Source organism: Podarcis bocagei (assembly GCF_964188305.1).
Source record: "Podarcis bocagei genome assembly, chromosome: 6".
Lineage (NCBI taxonomy): Eukaryota > Metazoa > Chordata > Lepidosauria > Squamata > Lacertidae > Podarcis > Podarcis bocagei.
Window position 1 is genome coordinate 22747513 of NC_138130.1, and position 22072 is coordinate 22769584.

At 41.1% G+C, this 22072-nt stretch overlaps 1 protein-coding gene across 1 annotated transcript in view; it reads left to right on the top strand.

The window, feature by feature from the left end:
- Positions 1-42: 42 nt before the first annotated feature.
- PCCA (propionyl-CoA carboxylase subunit alpha) overlaps positions 43-22072 on the top strand; it is a 205197-nt gene continuing 183167 nt past the window's right edge. The window contains exons 1-2 of the mRNA XM_081198401.1: positions 43-105; positions 21872-21985. Coding sequence (XP_081054527.1) covers positions 58-105; positions 21872-21985 — 162 coding nt within the window. The 5' untranslated portion in view covers positions 43-57. The remainder of the gene's footprint in view (positions 106-21871; positions 21986-22072) is intronic.

Genomic DNA, 22072 nt, shown 5'->3' on the forward strand with positions numbered 1-22072 from the left:
AAAACAGCTTTGTTTCTTTCCTCCTCCCATGTCTAGGTAATTAAAACATGCAAGAAGATGGGTATTAAAACGGTTGCTATACACAGTGATGTTGATTCCAGTGCGGTAAGTACTTGTCATGCAAATTATTTTGCTGGATTTCCATTGCTGGCTCCTCAGATGCAAACACCAAAGTAATAAGGTTTCCACCATTATATTAGGGTACAGTTTAATAACGTGTTACTAAGTTACACCCAAAATGTAACTTGGTGGCACTTTTTAATAAAATCAAATAGGAGTCCCAGGCATTGTGGCCAGTAGTCAGGGGTAGTGGGAACTGTAGTTCATCAGTGGGCAACCTCCAACCCCTGGTCCCATCCACCTGTCATAATTGGCCTGGCAGATGCTTGGGAGGTGGGTAAGAATCCAGCCTACTGCCTGTATCCAATTCCCCACTCCTCCTGCAGTCCAGTGACATCTGGAAGGCACCACATTGGCTGTTCCTATCATCATGTCCCTGGTCACAGTGCATCCTAAGCACATGCACAATATGCTGTGCTCCTTTTATAAACTTGGCAACAGGGGTGGTGTATTAGCTGTAAGCTGGAAGTTGTCGTTGGAAGTCTTGTTTCCATCATAAGTTTATTTAGGTGCTGGGGGGGGGGAGCTCTCTCAGCTTCATTCTCCATCTGCAAAAATATTACCTTGACCTACCTTGTAGCGTTGTTATAAGAATTGCTGAAATAATATATATAAAAGATGGAGAGATGGATAAAAATGTTAAGTGTGAGAAGAAGTCGTTAAGGAATGTTAATGTCTTCATTAGCAATAGTTCAAATTCCTTTTTTTTTTTTTTGCTATTCTGCAACTGAAGGTTAATTTGACTATAAAAATAAAAGTATTTAAAGCTTCGTAAAGTATTTGTATAGTGCTCTTCATCAGAAAAGATTGCAAGTTGTCATGCTTGAATCATTTAATGTAGGCAATGCATTTTCTGCTTTTTTTGTAGACTGTGGAAGGGTAGGCACTTCAGTCTGAAGTTTTGCGTTCCATTAAAAACAGTGTCTTTGGGATGAAAGTTGTTCCTCTGCCATGAGTATGGTGTTGGTGGTATTACTATGTACAATAAACCTCTAGCATTTCTTTTATGTTTTACATACGTGTAGTTAAAATTTTTATGATACATAAAGAACAGGGTAACACTAATTGGATGGGAAGAAAAGAAGTTATAGCATAAAGCAGTGAATGAGGGATAATTTTATTTGGCATTTTTAACACAGCAGGGACTCCATATCCTTAAAATGTAATAAATGACTTGAAAATCCCATGGGAAGGTAATTACAGGAATTTTGGTTGAGTAAAAGATTATTAGTGTTTACTTCAGTGAATTAAGGTCATCTTAGTGAGGACTTCAGGTACTACAGAATGTTTAAAAATCCAAATACGTTTAGGATTGCAGATTATGTCATCTTGATGAAACAATTATCCCCATCACACAGTAAGATTGTTTAGCCTTTTCTCATTGAAATCTGAGGGATTTAAGGTTTTTAACTTTGGTTGGAAGATAAACACGTGTATGAAGTATTGTGTAAATGGTAAGCAGCAGAATAGATAGAATAGGCCTTCTCCATATCTGGGAGTAGTTGCGTAACTCAATAGAAATCCAGTGCAGCCTGAAGAAGAAGTGTGCATGCACAGGAAAGCTCATACCAAGAACTAACTTAGTTGGTCTTTAAGGTGCTACTAGAAGGAATTTTTTTTATTTTGACTATGAAAAAAAAGTGTATGGGCAATAAGTTATATGAATTTGAAGTATGGAATAGACGGGAGGTTGGGTCTTTAGTGTTAAGACCAATAGATGTTTTATTGTTTGCTAAGAATATTAAGTGTCTATGGTCATTTTTGTAATTTGTGTGTAATTCGGTATTTGTGTTTTTTGACTGTTTGTTTTTCTTGTTGTACAAATAAAAAACTATTAAAAAACAAAAACAAAAAAAAGAAATCCAGTGCAGAATTGAAAATATGTGTTTTAAATACACATGAAACCAGTTGTCCTCAAATGCAGATAGAAACATAATCAGATGTGATTATTCCTTCCCCGCTCTCCTTTTATTTTGGGAGTGGGGGTGGGAGAGTAATTGTGTAATTTGATGTGAGTGTTTGCTTAGGAAAAATTAGGAGTGATCACCCAGAATTAATGGTGTATAGAAGCTTGTGTTTATTAAGTGGAAATGACAGTTGTGTCGTTCAGATGTCATCCCAGTGAGTTTGATTTTAAGCAGGGTAGTACCTTCTACAACATATTGTTCCTACGTCTTCATAGGTTCTTCGTTGTTTAAAATAAAAACAGTCCCCTGTAGACCCCCCAATAGGTCCTGGGATAATAGGAGCCTGCCATCCATCTTCCTCACCCATGCATAGTAGCATAGCAGCATTCCTTGGATGTTATGGTTGATTTGGAGAAGCCCTATTTGACTCCTGTTCAGCCCATTCAATTCATTACCTTTGTTTATTTCCAAGCCCAGGATCCAGGAGAGCAGCTCACAGCTCTTTGCTCCTCCCTGGTTCTTTTTATTGCCACACTGCATTGAGCTAAGCCAAGTTTTGACTAAGTGTGCTTCAGCTCTTTCCTCTCTAAACACATGGCCAAGGTTTGTTAAGTTTCTTTGAGGACTGGCAAATATGATACCTCATCACTTGCTGTATAGTCCCCAATGAGATGTTTATTGTATTTGCTTCCCTGATAGAGAAAAAACTTTTTGAGTCTCTGATCTCTGTTGGCTGTTATACAAAGTCATTCTTCTAGTGGTCTTCATTTCAGCCTATTGTGTCAATGAATTAATGGTTCACATAGACCAGCCTGATTTACAGTTCTTGAAGGATCAGGTTGTTTTGTTACCATGTTCTCATTGGAAATACAAAGCTGTGTCATTAATTTCAGGCTTCTCAAAGCAGGTGGTCTTGACCATGTAGTTTTCCTTTACTTCCTGAACTGGCATATAACTTTTTGGACCTTTTATTGTGCACTGGCCGTCATTGTGAACAGAATTTAATCTTTTTTTGAAAATAACTTCTCTTTTATTGCTTATGATTGCCTTATGAAGGGAAATTCAATATTACTCTTATTGGCTTATGAAGATGATTTCTCAGTGTTGAGATGTGAGGTGCTGTCTCTGTAGATGCAGTCTTCTCATATTCCACCACCTCTATGACCACTTCTGCTGTATTTGTCAGATGAGCTACCTAGTTGATGCCTTTCATGTTTCTTGAGCACATCTTGGACATATAAATAAGATGTGAAGTCAGCACCAACAGAGTGGTCTTAATATGCTTTTCCATCTATTTCCTCCATATGTGTGTGACTTTAAATCTCTGCTTTGCCATAAAGCTCACTAGAGGACAGTGGGTCACTCACCATCTCTCGGCCTAATTCTACCACAGAGGATTGTTGTGAAGATAAAACGGGACAAGTTCCATGTACACCATTATCCTCCTTGAAGGAAAAATGTATAAATAAAATCAACTTGGGTTTTCTTCAGTTTAGCAGTGTTTTGGATTATTCATGCTTATCAACTTGTCCTTCATAGCAGCTGCTGGTGGAAACTCTTTTAGTTCCTTCCAAGTCCTATTTGTTGGCTTCTGGTGCAGTTTTAAAAAGGGAAGCTTAAATAGCTAATGTTTTGACAACGAGCTCTGGCAAGAGCTAGAATGTTGAAGTGGAAGCAGAATGTACTGTCTGGACTAGACTGAGGCATGCAATCTTATTTACAAATTTCTCTGAAACGGAGGCCTTTTTTCATCTTCATGTGTCCAGTTTTTATTTATGTCAGGGGAAAGAGAAAATAAATATTATTTATATATCTGAAATTATCATATCAATATGATGGCAAGCCCCACTTTACCTCTTCATGATATTTTAATATAAAATATTTTTCTATAAAAATACTCCTCTTCTTCACAATATTTTTATATAAAGCAGCCATAGTAATTCCTTTTGTAGCACAAATATATATTCCTTGATAAGCTCTTATTCTAGCTGTAACTCGTATCATTAATTTGTCCTAAATAGTGTGACTAGCTGTCATAGACTAGAAGTTTATAGCTCTTAAAATGATCACTAGATAATACAACACTTTGGGCTTATTCAGGTGCTGTTTCTTTTTGCTCACTGGTGTCCTTGGGGATAGTTAAGGAACTAGCTTACATTGACTTCTGCATAAGACAATATTATCGGACAGGGTATTTTGCTCTCTAATGCTACCTAAGTTATTCTGATTTTAATCTCTGCCATCTGAAATACCTTGGATATAACTTTTAATTTCTAGGTTTTGTTAGATACTTGATTTACAGTTTGCCATGGAGTGCAACTTTGAACCCACACAGCTAACATGGAGGAGCCTTTAGTGGTGGTGCCCCAGTTATGGAATGCTCTTCCCAGAGAGGTCCACATAGTGCCTACTTTGTTGTTCTTGTGGCTCCAGGCAAAGGAGGATATATTTTATCAGTCTTTTAGATAAAATTGTTGCCAAGTTGTTTGATTTTTATATGGCTTTAAAGACCTTGCTGTTTTTATTTATGATTAACTTTCCTTACGTTTAAAAAAATTCTGTTACCTTGGGATTTTTTGCTGAAGTGGTAGAAAAATATCTTAAAGATTTAATATTTGTCTATGTCAGGAGCTAGATATGAAATTCCAACTACTTCTCTTTTTAAAAGGGACAGACTGTATTGAGATGAGCTCACAAAATGAGTGTGTATATTTTGCCTGTTATTAGTGTTGCGACCCCTGTTGTGTAATGTCAATGTTGAAAATGATTACCATACTTTTCATTTTTGATGAGTAACGCGTTTCACTATTGTAGAAGGATATCAGAGCAAACAGGTCAGGAAGCAGTGAAGGTTGCCACTAACTTCTTACCTATTATATTAGGATATTTTGAAGAGAGTGTAGTGTTGTACTGCCGGGGAGACGGGGGCATCAGGCAGGCCCCCAGCTGGCTCCAGCCACCGGCTGGCTGCTGGGCGATCACCAGTCTCCCTTGGAACAGCATCAAACAGTGACACAGGCCTCAGATACGTTTAGAGACTCAGCACACTCTATCAGCAGAGTGAATAAATCTTCTCACAACGGAAGAGGCAGACAGAGCCATGTGTAAACAGTATTTACAGCATTTTATTCAGCATAGTTCAGGAACAAAGGAAAACATGTCTGCTTCCCTTCGACTCCAGCAAAAACAGCAGCAAAGCAAAAGCAATATATAAACGGAAGTTCCCAGCAGACTGTGCTGGGAGTAAACAGGCATGTGACACACAACAGTCATGTCTGTACCCTTTTAAGGTGGAATGGAAGGAACTATATCCTAATATCCTCCCCCTTTCCGTGTAACCTGTAGTACCTGTGGTTCAATCCAATTGCAACCTCTGTACATAAACCTTAAGTTGTTCTCTGTTAACAACCTTAGACAACCTTCAGAGCTTTCCAATCCTGAACTGTAGGATTGTTGGCATGTCTGCTAAGCAGGTTAGTGCTTACAGCTATGTCAGGTCTTGAACATCTAGCAATGAAATTCAGCTTGCCTAGAATGTATCTGTACAGTGTGGTGTCAGAAAATGCTTCAGCAGTACTATCTACCTGGTAACCTGTTAGCATCGGTGTGTCTGCTGGGTTTGCAGAAATGTACCAGAAATGGCAATGAAAGAAGCAATTTTTTCTTAATTCCCACCAATTTTTTGGTATCTGTGTGTTTGTGAGAAAAAGGTACATATGACACATCACTAGCCCAATGACCTGATGCAATTTACCCCTTTCTTGATCATCATTAATGTTTGATGCATTACTGTATTTTAATATTTTGCTGAAAGCCGCCAAGAGTGTCTGGGGATGCCCAGCCAGATGGGTGGGGTATAAATAAAAAAATATTATTATTATTATCAGATCTGTCAATTGTTGATGGTTGGCCCACTGTGAAAATGCCTCTCAGACAAAAAAGATTAGCCATCCCTGCTTAGACTGTGGGCTCAGTGAGAATATTTTATGCAACGGCTTGGTTACGGGTCATTTTAATGACAAATTAAAAGATGGGTGTGTTGCATTAAGGCACAACACATTCTTGGCTCAAAGAAGCTAAGGGATACACTCTGTATGGGTTCTACTTTTTAAATCGTGACTTGGGGAATAAATAAGGAGTGTAATTATACAACAACATGGCCTCTGGCTGTTCTCCTCCTTTTAAAAATAGATACCTAACAATCTAGGTCAAGGTCAGTGGCTTTCCAACTGTTCTCCAGGGAACCTTGTCAGGGGTTCCTCAATGGAAAGATGACTAATAATGGGTAGGCATTCATGAAAGACAGCTTGCCCACCTCTATTAATCATCCCCTATAATGTACAGGCACTGTAAAGTATCCAGTATGTTCTAAGTCACATTCTTAGTCCATGTGGGCAAGCCCAAAAGCTTTGGTGAAGCTCAATGGGCCTCACCAGTGTCGCAAACAAACTGTCCATGACCCATAACCTGTGTGGGGTTCCTTGGTAGATGAGTTAAGTGGAAATGGTTCTTCAAAGGCAGAAAGTATGGAAACTGTTCAGTTTGTGTCTGTCCTGAGTTTTTATTTTCTGGATGTTCGGGAAGGAGATTTCTAGCTATGACAGCACTAAGTCTTGATGCTTGCCTTTCAAAATTGTATTATTTTTTTTAAATGTAAGCGTTGTTGTAATTCAAAGTGATGCTTTTGTACTTCTTTTCTTTTTAAAAGAAGAATATTACGTGCATATTTTCCCAAGGAATAATCAGTAGCTTTAACCATGCACTTTCGCCTTTCGTGTCTGCATAGTACTTAGCAGCAGAAGTATTTGACAGTTATGTTAAAACAAAAAGCCAATGGGAATTTATCAACCATCTACTGAGTTGCATCTTATCATGGTGGCCTGCTGTTTGAAATATGACTCCTGGTGTGTATTGTCTTCTTAGCCCTAGGATACAGTAATGAGATTGAGTGGTATCATGTGTGAGCCCTCATGGATGATTGACAAAAGAGGTGATGTGACTCATCATTTATCAAGATATTATCATGGCTACCCTTTATAATTTATCCCTGCTGTCTGGGGAGATGGTGAGGACAGCTCTGACTTTGTGATGTCAAAGTAATTAGTGTTTGTTTTTGGTTTCCAGCTGAACAAACTGGAAGCTAATGATCAGGTAAATTAAGATGGGAATGCATCAGTGTAGACAAAGGTGAGAGGACCTCTGGGAAGAGCTTATCAAAATTTCATCTTTTTTAAAAAACCATTGTGTTTTCTAATTGTTCTCTTCTACTCATTTGCCATTAATAGATAGAATCTAAGGTTAGCTTTGCTATGCACGTTTACTCAGTAAATAGTGAGACCTTGCATCATTAGCTACTTTCTGACACTTGTATTTAGCTAAACTGTTAGAACTATCAAATTACAAACACATTCTAAGACTCAAAAATTGTATACTGGTTGCATATGTGGCATGTTTATGATTTTAGATAAATGTGTGTGTTACAAGTTGGGTCTCCATATTTGGTTCATGCTGGTTTCAGGAGAAGGGGATAGAATACCTTCCCCTCCCCTGAAGCATTATGGTGGAAAAATTGTGTTCACCCGGCAATCCTGCTTACATAGCTAACTTTAATTGGGTTATCTAACATTGTTCTTACTTCAAGGTGTGCTTTAACGCCACATTATCGTATAATTCCATGCGAGTGGGAATGGCAAATAAAACCTTGTGGTGTACCCTTGCCTCCTTATATGAGTGCTCTTGTTTAGGCTTCCTCAAGCAGGTAAGATCCTCCGTTTTCCCCCCTCACTGGCAGTCCTCACTGTTGTGGTTTTTTTGGTTTGTAATTGGGTTTTGCCCCCTTTGGTTTAAATAGCTTTTCTTTTCTGTATTTCTGGAGACCTCACAGCTCTTGTGAATAATACTGATACCCACTTCTTGTTTCTTAGAGGCTTTCTTTTTGCCCTGGTCCCATGGACACTTGTGATCTGAGTTTGCTAATATAGTAGACAGAATGATATAGATGCCCTTATTTTAGAAAACTATTGTTTAATTTGCCTAGACAGCAAGGGATGTGCAAGGAGCCCCCCCCCATTTTTCAATATAAAATGACTAAATCCTCCTTTGTCTATACAGTGGTACCTCGCAAGACGAATGCCTCGCAAGACGAGAAACGCGCAAGACGAAAGAGTTTTCCGTTTTTTGAGTAGTTCCGCAAGACGAATTTCCCTATGGGCTTGCTTCGCAAGACGAAACGTCTTGTGAGTTCTTGCGAGTTTGTTTCCTTTTTCTTAAAGCCGCTAATAGCCGCTAAGCCGTTAATAGCCGCTAAGCCGCTAATAGCTGCTAAGCTGCTAAGCCGCTAATAGCCGTGCTTCGCAAGACGAAAAAACCACAAGACGAAGAGACTCGCGAAACGGATTAATTTCGTCTTGCGAGGCACCACTGTAGCTCTGGTTAGTGGTTATAGAAGTTTCAGTTTGATAAGTTCTTGAATGTAGAGAATTGAGCATTGGTTAGTGAGTGATTACCTAGACTGAATGGATGGATTGGAGGTTGCCCCCATCTGATGGGTTGGGTACACATCTTGGGGGTCCTTTTGGATCCATTGCTTACTCCTGATGTTCATGTAGTTTCAGTGGTTTGGAGTGTCTTACATCAGCTTCAGCCGTGCCCCTATCTGGTTAGGAATAGCCTGATTTCTGTTGTCCAGGCTCTGGTAACCACTTGGGTAGATGACTACAACGCATTATATATGAGAGCATTATATATGAGACTGTCTCTGAAGATGTTTGGAAACTTCAGCTGGTGCAGAATTCAGTGGCCAGGTTGCTAACTGGGGCAAGATAGTTTGAGCGTATAGTGCTAGTCCTGGTTTGACTGCACTGGCTGCCAGTTAGCTTCCAGGCCCAATTCAGAGTGCTGGTTTTGACCTATATAAAGCCTTAAAAGGCTCAGTACCGCAATACCTCAAGGACCATCCCTCTCCATATGAGCCAACCTGGACCTTGCTCTCATCATCTGAGATGAGATGTGCCTACTCTGCAAGAAGTCCGGAGGGTGGCAACACGGGCATGGGCATTTTCTGTGGTGGCTCCCTTCTTGTGGAATGCTCTCCCTAGGGAGGCTTGCCTGGCGCTTTCACTACATATATGTTTAGGTGCCAGGAAAAAACATTTCCTCTGTAACCAGGCCTTTTAACTGTCTGTAGCTTTTTAGAAGTGGGTGGGATGTTTTTAATGTGTCCCCCCCCCATGGTTTTAATGTACCGTATTTTTCGCCCTATAGGACACACTTTTCCCCCTCCAAAAATGAAGGGGAAATGTGTGTGCGTCCTATGGGGCGAATGCAGGCTTTCTCTGAAGCCTGGAGAGCGAGAGGGGTCGGTGCGCACCGACCCCTCTCGCTCTCCAGGCTTCAGGAAGCTATCCGCAAGCCTTGGGAGCTCCGTGGGAGTTCCCGTCGGGCTCCCAAGGCTTGTGGATAGCAGCCTCCAAACCTGACCTGGTTTGGAGGCTGGCGGTGGGGAAAGCAGCGCTTCTCCCCACCGCTAGCCCCACAAGCTCTTCCCGCTGTTCCCCGACCTGGTTTGGAGGCTGGCAGTGGGGAGAAGCACTGCTTTCCCCACCGCCAGCCCCACAAGCTTGGGGACAGTGGGGAGGCGGAGTGCGCCTTCCCGCTGTTCCCCGACCTGGTTTGGAGGCTGGCGGTGGGGAGAAGCGCTGCTAGCCCCACAAGCTCGGGGGACAGCGGGGAGGCGGAGCGCCGCTTTCCCGCTGTTCCCCGACCTGGTTTGGAGGCTGGCGGTGGGAGCTGCCTGCATCCCGAAGCCTGGGGCGCGCTGAGCCACGCGCCCCGGGCTTCGGGAAGATATCCGCAAGCCTGGGGAGACCGGCGCGACTTCCCCGCCGGGCTCCCTAGGCTTGCGGATAGCAGCCTGTTCTGGGGGCTGGGGTCGGGGGAAGCTTGGGCTTCCCCTGCCCCAGCCCTGCACCTGGAGGGGGAAATAATTTCCCCCCCTTTATTCCCCCCCAAACTAGGTGTGCCCTATGGGCCAGTGCACCCTATGGGGCAAAAAATACGGTATATCTGTAGGATTTTTTGGTTGGTTTTAAGTTGCTTTAGGTTGCCCTGGGCAAGGTAAAGTGATGGACAAATTTAATAAAATAATAAAATAAATTGGTAATTATAGTGTAACTAATTAAAACAATGCTTAGTGGTTGGACTTTGTCATGTTGTCAAAAAACCTTGTTATTTAATGTTTTGTATAAAGAAGGTTAAGAAGTCTGTATGGTCAGTGTAGTAAACAGAGAGAACATGTTAAGTGGTTGCTGAATCAGCATTGCCCTAAAATGGTTTACAGTGTAATTCTTTATATGTCTGCTTGGAAATAAGGACCAGATAGTTCAGTGGGACTTACTTCCAAGTAAGTTTGAATAGGATTGCAGCCCTACTCCTGTAGAAGGTTTTGATAATGATGAGGAAAAGAGCAAAAAGAAGAGGTGTTCTCTGGCTAGGAGTATAGGTACTGTTTTTGCTTGGCCATTGATTTCTTCACTTGGGTTTTTTAAAAAATATGTACTTATGCATATATATATATATATATATATATATATTTGCTTTCGTAGATTTTCACGGGTACAGGAATGCAGGTTTTGGTGTCTTCGGGTGTCTTCCCGTGTAAGAGTTGGGGTGTCTAGGCCTAGACACCCCAACTCTTACACGGGAAGACACCCGAAGACACCAAAACCTGCATATATATATATATATATATATGCAGGTTTTGGTGTCTTCGGGTATCTTCCCGTGTAAGAGTTGGGGTGTCTAGGCGACGTTTCGACGAGGTCTCACTCGTCATCTTGAAGATGACGAGTGAGACCTCGTCGAAACGTCGCCTAGACACCCCAACTCTTACACGGGAAGATACCCGAAGACACCAAAACCTGCATTCCTGTACCCGTGAAAATCTACGAAAGCATATATATATATATATATATATATATATATATATATATATATATATATATATATACACACACCCACACACCAAGGAAGCACAATAATCAGATTATTTTACTTGGAGGAGTTTTTTTTGCATGAGATGAATCACTGGAAAAGTGAGTACAGTGGTGCCTCGCAAGACGAAATTAATTCGTTCCGCAAGTTTTTTCTTCTTGCGAGTTTTTCGTCTTGCGATGCACGGTTTCCCATAGGAATGCATTGAAAATCAATTAATGCGTTCCTATGGAAACCGCCTTCAGACCAGGTCCGGGGACAGTCTGTCCCCCGACCTCTTCTGAAGGCTGGGGGGGGGGACAAGGGCTTTTCTTCCCACCCCCAGCATTTTACAAAACCCCGGGACAGCGGAGGACTTCTCCGCTGTCCGGGGCGATGTAAAAGCCCCTGGGAAGGCAGGCAGGGGGGACAAAGACTTTTACCCCCCGCCCGCCTTCAGAAGAGGTCCTGGACCTCTTCTGAAGGCGGGCGGGGGGCGAAAGTCTTTGCTCCCCCCCGCCTGCCTTCAACAGCCGTCCGTGATAGCGGGAAGCGCTTCCCTGCTATCCCGGACTGCTTTTAAAATGCTGGCGGTGGGGAGCAAAGCCTTTCGGCCCCCGCCGGCCTTCCTGGACCTCTTCTGAAGGCCGGAGAGGGGGAAAGGCTTTGCTCCCCACCACCAGCATTTAAAAGAGGTCCCTGGAGATTTCCCTATGGGCTTTCTTCTTGCGAAGCAAGCCCATAGGGAAATTCGTCTTGCGAAGCGCCTCCAAAACAGAAAACCCTTTCGTCTTGCGGGTTTTCCGTCTTGCGAGGTATTCGTCTTGCGGGGTACCACTGTACATGTGTTACGGGACCAATCGTTTTATATCTGCGCTGGTTTAGTGTGCTAAACCAACTAATAGCAATCAAACTTGGTGTTTTTAGTTGATGAGGCTTTATAAACAGCAAATTTATAAATAAACGTGACGATTTGAACATAAATTGTTTTTAAGAAGAAGAGAGCTTTATTTCTTCCAATGTCATGTTATCATTATTTAGTATCAATGTCAAATCCTTATACTGACTTTGATTTTAAATAAACCACCTTATTGTGGTTTTTTTCTTTTCTTACTGTTACCTTCCATTGTCTCCCCCCCCACCTTTTTGGGGGGTGGTGGGAGTGGAGGCTTTGCTGAAAATAAGTAGAGTAGAATCCTTGGCAGAAATTTGTCTGGACTAATATGGCTAATCAGCGACATTATGTTTAATTGGGAGCCTGAGGTATAGTAGCTGGAGACTGAAGGGAGTTATTTAGCATTAGCAGTAGCTCGTCTGGGAGTTGTGTACTAATCAAGGAGCTTGTGTGCTAGCTGTGGGGATGATGGGAATTATGACGATTATGACATGTTAGTACATGTCTGTGGGAGAAGTGGACAGGCAACGAGTTAATCAAGAAGTATATTAAATAGCTCCCATGCTGGTTTCTTACTACCCTCTGTACTGCCTATCAAGGTTTAAGATTGTAAGGAAAAAATACCTTCCCTATTTCTGAGTGTATCTTTGCAGGTAAAGTACCCAGCCAAAAGGAATGTAATTTTTTTTAGTACGTACATTCTCTGAAAGTACACTGTCCAAGGAAAAATGTGACAATTTGAGGCTTGCTTCAAAATCAAGTCTGCCAACTAAACGTAACAAATGGGTGCCTTTCAAATACATGAATTACTTATTTAAAATAGAAAGTAGTAGTTTGGGTTCTGTTCTTGCATTTCTGCAAAGCTCTTTAATATTAAACACTTGGCATCTGAAGTCAAGCTGAAGCATTAATCTCATGCACCTTGCAGGAAAAAAAAAATTCTTCCCCTCTGTGGTGGAAGGTGGTCTATTTTGTGCACCAGGTAAACCCATTCTGCACCCAGCATGGCAGAATCATACATTTCATATCTGTCACGAAACTTTCTGTTAGAAATGTGCATATGTCTAGGAAGCAGAAGTAATAGTTTACTTTTTAAAAGGAATTGAAGCATTCCATAAATCCACAAGCAGATCGGATTATATCTGTAGGTAAACTTATCTTGGAGTTACTGTACAGATGAGCCACACATTTTTATTATTATTGTAAGCGCTGCCAAATTTATTAAAAACTTCCTACCAAACTGCGACCTTCATGTATTAACTTAATTAAAGCAGTATCATGGATGCTACTCAAAAGTGTTAACCTGTAGGAGGTTGTTATTGAAATCCATTATCTATGGAGTCAGTATTAGTGGTCAGCAGCATCAGAAAGTAAAACTGCAAGTAAGGCCCTCCCATGGGTGCTGTGAGCCCAGCAGGTTAAACTGTCAAAGCTTCTTAAAGGGACTGATAGCTAAACCCCCTGGAGTTGTAGGTAAACCAATCATTTGCCATCAGCAGGGAATATGACTTTATTTAGCAGGCAGGGGAAAAAATTAATTGCTAACAGGAAAGAGGATTTAGCTAGAACCATCATGTGTGCGGTACTAAAAATATGTTCATATCTATAACACACACACACACCTTTCTGTGTTCATACCTTTGTAAGTCTCCCCCTCAAATTTTATGCTTTTTGGAGGGCTTGTTTTCTGGGAAATGAGGTTTCCACAAGGAAGACATGTGCAGTCCCGTAAGCATGCTTATGCTTGCATGGGTGACAGCATGTGAATGGGGCAGCCTGACTTGGATGACTGCAATTTCTGCCAGTGCAGTGGCTGAAAAAGTGTTTCTGTGATTGCAGTAAATGCTTCTTGGATGTACAGTATTCATGATTTTTTTGGGGGTCACATTTTTACCCACATGAGTACCGTCCAAGAACTATGGGACTACTCGCCCTTGAAGGAAACTACTTGTATGAACATGCGCTGAACAAAGAGAGAATGAACTAGAGTAAATTCTTAGCTTTGTAGATGGTATGCCTCTGCACGTTTGCAAAGGGGGCATAATAAAGTGCCTTTCATATAAATGAACTCTGCACATCATATACAAAACTGCAGTGAAAATGCCATTTTTATTAACAAGCACATACCGTATTTTTCGCTCTATAAGACACACCAGACCACAAGACGCACCTAATTTTTGGAGGAGGAAAACAAGAAAAAAAAGATTCTGAATCTCAGAAGCCAGAACAGCAAGAGGGATCCCGCTGCACAGTGAAATAAGCAATCCCTCTTGCTGTTCTGGCTTCTGGGATAGCTGTGCAGCCTGCATTCGCTCCATAAGACGCACACACATTTCCCCTTACTTTTTAGGAGGGGAAAAGTGAGTCTTATAGAGCAAAAAATACGGCAAGTTTCATCAGTCCAAATAAATCATGTCAAAGATGACCCTGCGGCTCTCACTTCTAAATATATGGGAACCTGGCAACTGCAGAAAAGATAACCAAAGGTGACCCATAATATAAAGGTTTCTAAGGGCTTAGAAGATCCAGAACATTTTTATACTGTATGTTGGGACTTTATCATTTATACCAATACAACTACTTCCAGGACTCCTTGTCAGAGCCAGTTCAGGAAATATGGATATCTTAATGCTTCTACTAACAGGTATTTCCTGACATCTTCTGATTTTGTTAACAAATTAAGATACAATGGATACATTTGTTGTTTTAATTTGTGTTTATATTTAATAAAAAAGGACAAACTTAAAAAGATGACTAAAAATATTATATTATGTGTACTTACTGGTTTCTATTGGCTACAGTTAAGTTTAAAAGGGATACACATCTGATACTGAAATTGAAGAGAACATGACTAATAAGGATAGAAACACTTGGCAGGGGAAGATGCAGAAGTACTGAACTTATGCCTGGATTCAAAATTGCAGATGAGAGCAATAAAGTAAAGCTTAATCCTGGTAACATGGAGCTCCTGCATGTAGATGGTTCTCTGGTTCAGGGAAATGCTGTTTAGCCAGTTCTTGGTCAAATCCTACTTCCTCTGAAGGAACAGGTTTGCAGCTTTTGGGATACTTCTTAATCCAGTCTTTTTTTGTCTGTCTCCTGCTGAGGTTCATAATGTCAAAACATGAGTATAAGTAGCACCCTATAGGATCAGGCCAAAGGCCTATCTAGTTCAGCATCCTGTACTCACAGTGGCATATGGGAAGCCTATATGTCCTATACGCATTCACACTCTTAACACTCTGAGAATCCCATCAACTGGTATTCTATGGCACACTGTTTCTGATAGTAGAGGGTAGAACATAGCTGTTAGGATTGGGCAACAGGCTACATGCCACTTCAGCTATGGGCACACTTTAAACCCAATGCTGCCACTCTCTCAGCTGACATATTTGTTTAGGTCACAGTGGCCCAGCTTTTCATGCCAAGTGGGCCGCAAGAGTACTCTGACATGGAAGCCAAGGGCCACAAACTGTCTTGTCACACGTTAAAGTGGGGAGGGGAAAAGCAAGGCAAAAATCTGAGCACTGCCTGCCTCCCCAGACTTTGTGCTGCCTTCCCAAAATTGGTAAGGTAAGGTAATGGGTTTTGGAAAGGAGCACAAGGCTCTGGCAGGTGTCCTAGAGTCCTCCCACCTCATTCCCAAAGCTGGAAGGACTCTAGGGCCCTATCAAAGCCCTCACGCCTCCTTCCCAAAGCCCAGGGTCTCTCTTATCAGGCTTTGGGAGGGCTGGGGTGTTTATCAGATGCTGCCAGCGCCATGCCTTGGACCACCCTGGTCTAGTTATTTTGATTTCAAACTTCTACAGTGCTGTGCACTTTACGCCTAAATATATTTTGATTTCGATCTGTCTGCCTCTGCAAAGCTTGGCAATCATACCTCCTTCCTTGGTTAACAGCTGAAACAGTGGATTCAAAGATAATTTGCATTCAATTGATTTTTAATTCAGGACTTTGTTATGCCTTTGTATGTGAGAGAGTGAGAAGCAACATTACAAAGGATTTACTCATTACCCTCATTTTATGGGACAAGCTAATTGTGGTTTGTCTTGCTGAGACGTATTATGCTGTTTGGGTCAATTGAGTGAATCCACTCTACACTGCAACATCATTCCTTGCTCTGTAATATTGATTTGAGCTGGGGGGAAAACCCAGAGGATTACTAGTTTGATGAGGTTTCTTTGTGTAAATTCTTAAAATCCCAGCTAATGTTCAAAACAGGCTGACTGTATAATTCATAAAGCACTGATGCACTTGATTTTTGGAGGGTGAAGGGTTTTTAGTGGAGGGATCAGTGCCTTAAGACCTCAAGATACAAAAGGTTGACGTACTCTGCATAACTGGGACAGTGGGTGATCTTAGGCACTCTTGAGGGATTTGTGAGCTCTGTTGTGTGTTTACTTTTAATTAGGCATTTGCATTTAAGTTAGTGGTAACTGCAGAATGGAAAGCATCTTCAGCTGTTTACAGTTATAGAAAGGGCTATATGAAAACAGTGCAGGTGGGTGGCTCTACGAGGGCAAAGAATGCAGCTGAACGGATTTTATTTCTTCTGCAGCAAGAAGGTAAGTAGAAGTATGCATGTGAATGCAGGGGTAATAAAAAGGCATACCCAGTTCTGTAAACATGTTGATGCTGACCTGAATTGACAGTCATGAGTGGCAGTGGTTGTCCTGGTTTCCTTATGCTATGACCAACATAGGATTTGCATGGTTTTGTGGCCTTTCTGGGCACTATGATACTCATGGACTTGCTTATGAGTATCATGTTTTCCCACACATTAAAAGGTAAAGGGACCCCTGACCATTAGGTCCAGTCGTGACCGACTCTGGGGTTGCGACGCTCATCTCGCTTTATTGGCCGAGGGAGCTGGGGTACAGCTTCCGGGTCATGTGGCCAGCATGACTAAGCCGCTTCTGGCGAACCAGAGCAGCACATGGAAACGCTGTTTACCTTCCCGCCGGAGCGGTACCTATTTATCTACTTGCACTTTGACGTGCTTTCGAACTGCTAGGTTGGCAGGAGCAGCAACAGGAGCTCACCCCGTCGCAGGGATTCGAACCGCCAACCTTCTGATCGGCAAGTCCTAGGCTCTGTGGTTTAACCCACAGCGCCACCCACGTCCCTTCCCACACATTAGGGCAGCCTTAATGGTCTGACTTTCTGGGTTTATTTGCTGTTGCTCTATGCTGTGTTGGATGAGGGTGGATATTTTTGTGATTAAGAGACTTGGTGCCAATCACCACCAAGTGACTCTTAATGTACACTCTTTAGTATTTTGATATTGTCTCAGGGGATCTGTGGGACTGAATTGTATTTTAGTGTTCTATCTTTTCTACAAGCTACTTTGGGATTTCCTTTGCTTTAGGAAGCAATGCATAAATCTAATTAACTAAAGTTCACTGGCTACCTTACAGCACCAAAATGCTGCCTGCTCAGTAGACTAGAGGGAAGACCATTTCAAGGGAGCTACATGTGAACTGTAGCACACACCACGAGATTGGCCTTGGCTTCTGTTTTGATTTGGCAAGTGTGCCAAAAGGGAAAAAGTGCCTTATTCTTTTCACTTTCCTTTTCCAAGCGTAGGTTTTTAAAATTAAACTCATTACTTGGTTCCATTCCAGTTTGGTTTCTGATCTGCCTTGGTCACTTTGTGCTAGGGGAGGGAGTGCAGAGTACATCTTTGTATATTCCAGTTTGAAACAATCAGCCATGGTGTACTTCTGGCCAACTTGTTGGGGATGGGTGGTTGAGTGACTGCTTAGAGTGGCTCTGATCAGTGGAGAGCAGCTCCTAGAAGGTGGTGCTGGAGTTTCCTGATCTGTGACCTTTGACTGATGGGATTCTGAAGAGTCTGCTCTGTCCCCTATATGCTCTTTAACAGCTACATAAAACTGCTGAGTGAGGTTATCTGGATATTTTGGCATATGTTACCAAACTCTGTCTCTCGTTCCCTTCATCGAAACCCAGAAAGGCAGCAGATAGCTGTTTTGGAATCAATGTTGGTGAATGAAGTAAAACATAATAATCTTGGAAGTGAAGATCACCCTTGCGTGGTACTCCTTTTGAAGCAACAGGTTCACAGTTTGGGAGACTTAGAATCATAGAATTACAAAGTTGGAAGGGACTCTGAGGATCATTTTGTCCAGTCCCCTGCAGTGCAGGAATATGCAGCTGTCCCATACAGGGATTGAATCTGCAACCTTGGCGTTATCAGCACCGCTCTCTAACCAACTGAGCTATCCAGGCTGATTCTTGATATACATGTGACCAGGAGTTCTTTCAACCAACTTCATTTAGTACACTAATTGTATTTTTCTTGGGAGTAGTATAACCAGTCATTTCTAGATTGGCGTACTGTAATGAGCTCAATGTGGGGCTTCCTTGAAAGATGTTCTGGAAACTTCAGTTGATGCAGAATGCTGTGGCCCCAGCTGTTGTCTGAGTTTACTAAGACAGGTCATATTGTGCCAGTTTCGTACCAGCTCTGCTGGCTGCCAATTTGCTCCTGGGTTCAATTCAAGGTGCTGGTTTTGGACTTTCAGTACCTAAATGATTTAAAGCTGGAATATTCCAGGAATTGCTTCTTCCCACATGAACTTGCTTGCCTGTCACTCAGCTTCTTGCTGTACCTCCACCTATAGAAATTCAGTTGGTGGAGATGAGACACAGCTTATTTTTAAATTACGGTGCTCAGATTATAGAATGACTTACAGTCTAGTGTGTCTTGCCCCTTCATTGCCCACTTTTAAGTGTGCCCTGGAAGTCAGTTTTATTCAGCGGGCTTTTTAAAAAATGAAATCCATTTGAGTGGTTTGTGCTTTTGCTGTTTGTGTTTTACTGCTGCTTTTATTGTTCTTATTATTGGTATCTGATTTTGTCCGTATTTTAGTGTTAAGTTGTAATTTTCCTTTATTGTATAGAATGATGGAATGTTAACATAAATAAAATAATAAATGAAACTATTTGGTATAAATGCTATTCTGCTTTTTGTCTGATGTATGGAAGGAACAAACTGGCCAAAGATGTTCATACAAATGGAGTAGATGGGAAGAATGCTACTCTGAAAACTGTTGATGAGAGAGAGTTTGGTGGGGAGTCCAAGACTTATGTTCACACTCCTGCTTACTGTGCACTCACTGTGTTTTCAGTGCTGCATTTTTTATCTCTGTTTTCACAATGTTATCCAAGATGCATAAGTATCCTGTACTTTGTTAATAAAATCCTGCTGTTTGATGCATTCTTTCTCAAACCAGAAGCTTCAGCTGGTTCCTTTCTAGCCAAGGTGTGAACACCTTTGTACAGGGCAAAAACATTACCACCCACCAATGCCCCCTGGTGTGTATAGAAACAGAATTGAATCTGATGCTAATGAAGCTGTGCTGATGTGAACAGTTGGGTTAGTGGAGGTGGGGAAGAGCTGTGAAACACACCAGAAAAAACTTCACTGCACTTTCAAGTTGATAAGTGAACATCTCTTAAGTATTCAGGAAAATAGCTGCAAAACAGTCATGGAAGCAAACAGACATCTGCAGTCCTGTAGACTGATATAGCAGAGTTATAGCAAAGTTGACTTAATGTTGATAGTGCTTGCAGGAATCCATCACTGCTTAGTTTGCTTTTACATTTGTACATTGGCCTTTTCGATGACAACATCTTCAGTATGACTAGTTTATAGAACTAGTTCATAAGTTATCTTTGTATAATTGAGGAAGTGAAAATAGTATACCTTTTTGGGCTGCCTATGTTTTGCTTAAAACCATGTACATATTCCCCAAATTCCCCAAATACTACTTCTACAGTTAGCTAACTAGTGGCGGGGTGTGTGTGTGTGTGTGTGTGTGTGTGTGTGTGTGAGAGAGAGAGAGAGAGAGAGAGAAAGAAAGAGAGAGATTGAATTGGTTTAGAAACTATGAATGCATCTTCAGGAGCGTCTTAGTTAAAATGACATTGTAGCACCTTTTGAATTCCAGATGAGAGGAAAATTATAGAAACATCATTTGAATTTAGGTATGTCTCTGGGTGTAAAATAATCATAATATTTACACTAAGCCTGCAATTTACATAGGGGTTATGTTCTAGGGATTGCACCTAAAGCCCAAATTGTGTAAAGTCCTTGGTATAGTGGTACAGTGGTGAGTGGGATTGCCAAAATCCTTTTCCTCCAGACACCCACCTGCATTCTGCCCTCTTTTAAAATTTATTTACTTATTTATTTTAACAAGCACATAAAGCTGAATGCATTTAACTTAAATGTGTGTAAGCTGCAGGCTTACTGTAGATACCCTCAAAGCACATACCTGCTTAGCTGTCACTCATTTTCAGGGGAGTCAGGAAATATCACCTTGTGGCACGTTTCATGTTCCATGTATCTTCAATTAGAACTGCAACATTGTAATTAATCTTGGTATGCATGTTCAGGACAACGTTCTGCACCTGAGGTTTGAAAATCAGATTGACTTGTACATCCATTTTTTCCTAAACTCCAGAAGCACAATAGATTCTATTGTGGCATCTGAAATGAGGCCTCTTGAACACAGTTCTTTAGTGTATTTGGATTTAATGAGAGTAGTTTGGTATACATGATAATTTTCCAACTAAGCCATGGTGTCAGTTCATTGAAATCAGTGGGCATGGGAAATGCGTCTATTCTGACTAAAATTGATGTACTTTAATGTGTTAGGGTTTTAGAATTGTTTCACATGCACAGTATTTTGAGTGTGCTTAATATATGTCTAAAATCAGAATGGATAGATGTATTGCATTCTACCATCTAAATTCTCTGGCTATATTTCTTCCTAATTTTAAAGGTTTGAGCATATTACTTCAGAAGTATTTAAGTCTTCTGCCCTCCCTTAAATACCTTCTTGATCTTTGAGAATTGATCCTATTTCTACCTGAGACTCGCAATTATTTTTAGTCTCATCTAAAGAACATGCTGTTAAATGTCATCTTAACTTCTTCATTAGTAGTTTGTTCCTCTAGTCTGTCTCAGACAACTGCTATGAGGGGAAAACATCTATGATGCAGATGCCTGATTGTAGATAACCGTATAAATATTATTAAATATTATGCATTTAATAAAATAAATAGAATACCAGCCCCCTTTTCATTGCTAATTATTAAAAATGGCAGATGCTTCCTGAGCAATTTTTTTTGTCCTTTTAAAAGATTAGCTAAGTATCCTTAAACTATGCCAAAGTCTAACTCTTTGAGATACTTCCTCTAGAACATGTACTCCAAAAATAATTCTAAATTGTAGGCAAACTTTCTTTGGCCATTAGCTGTAGCCCCCACCTTTTACAGAAAATCTGTTTGACAATTGTTCCTGTGAATAAGATAAGAATGAATTAGGGAATCTAAGCCTGCTTAAATAATTCTCAAGATTTTCTGGTTCACGTGTAGTGATATTGAACTCTTTAGTCATAGGCTTTAATTTGTTCATGGTGCTGACCTGATGCTGTGCAGGGACACTCACTGCATCCCTTCATTCAATTCAGTCTAATTATCACCAACTTCCTGGGGAGCCTGCTTAGATGGAACTGGCCGTGAATGTTTGTTGTTAAGTAGTACGATATTAAGCTACCCTGGTTACATTTAACAAAGTAGTTTTAGGCTTTGAATTTACATATAGATTATCAGCGTAGCCACATTCAGGTTTGCATTTCTTTGTATTATTTGTCAAAAGCCAAACCACACTTGGCATAAAATGAAATTTAACTTCACGAGCCCTTGAATGTACCAACGAGCCCTTGTGTTCATTATACAGTATATATCCTCCTTCCCCTCCCTTTTCTCTTTTGTTTTGTGTCTGTGTGTCTGTGTGTCTGTGTTTATACTGTGTGCGATATATTTGAGCATACCTGTCTGCACGATGTGAATTATCTTTTTCATTTCCTAAAACAATAGTTAAAGGAGGTGGTAGTAAATGTATTTGCTGGCGCATATGTGTTAAAATGTGGACATTTTGTCTTTCCAGGTCCATGTGAAAATGGCGGATGAAGCAGTCTGTGTTGGCCCAGCTCCCACTAGTAAAAGCTACCTCAACATGGATGCTATCATGGAAGCCATTAAAAAAACCCGGGCCCAAGCTGTGAGTCTGAATGAGTCTCTCCTCTGCAGCTGTTTCATATATAGAAAGCAGAGAAGCTAGAGTTTGTATTTAAAGATAAAAAAAAGA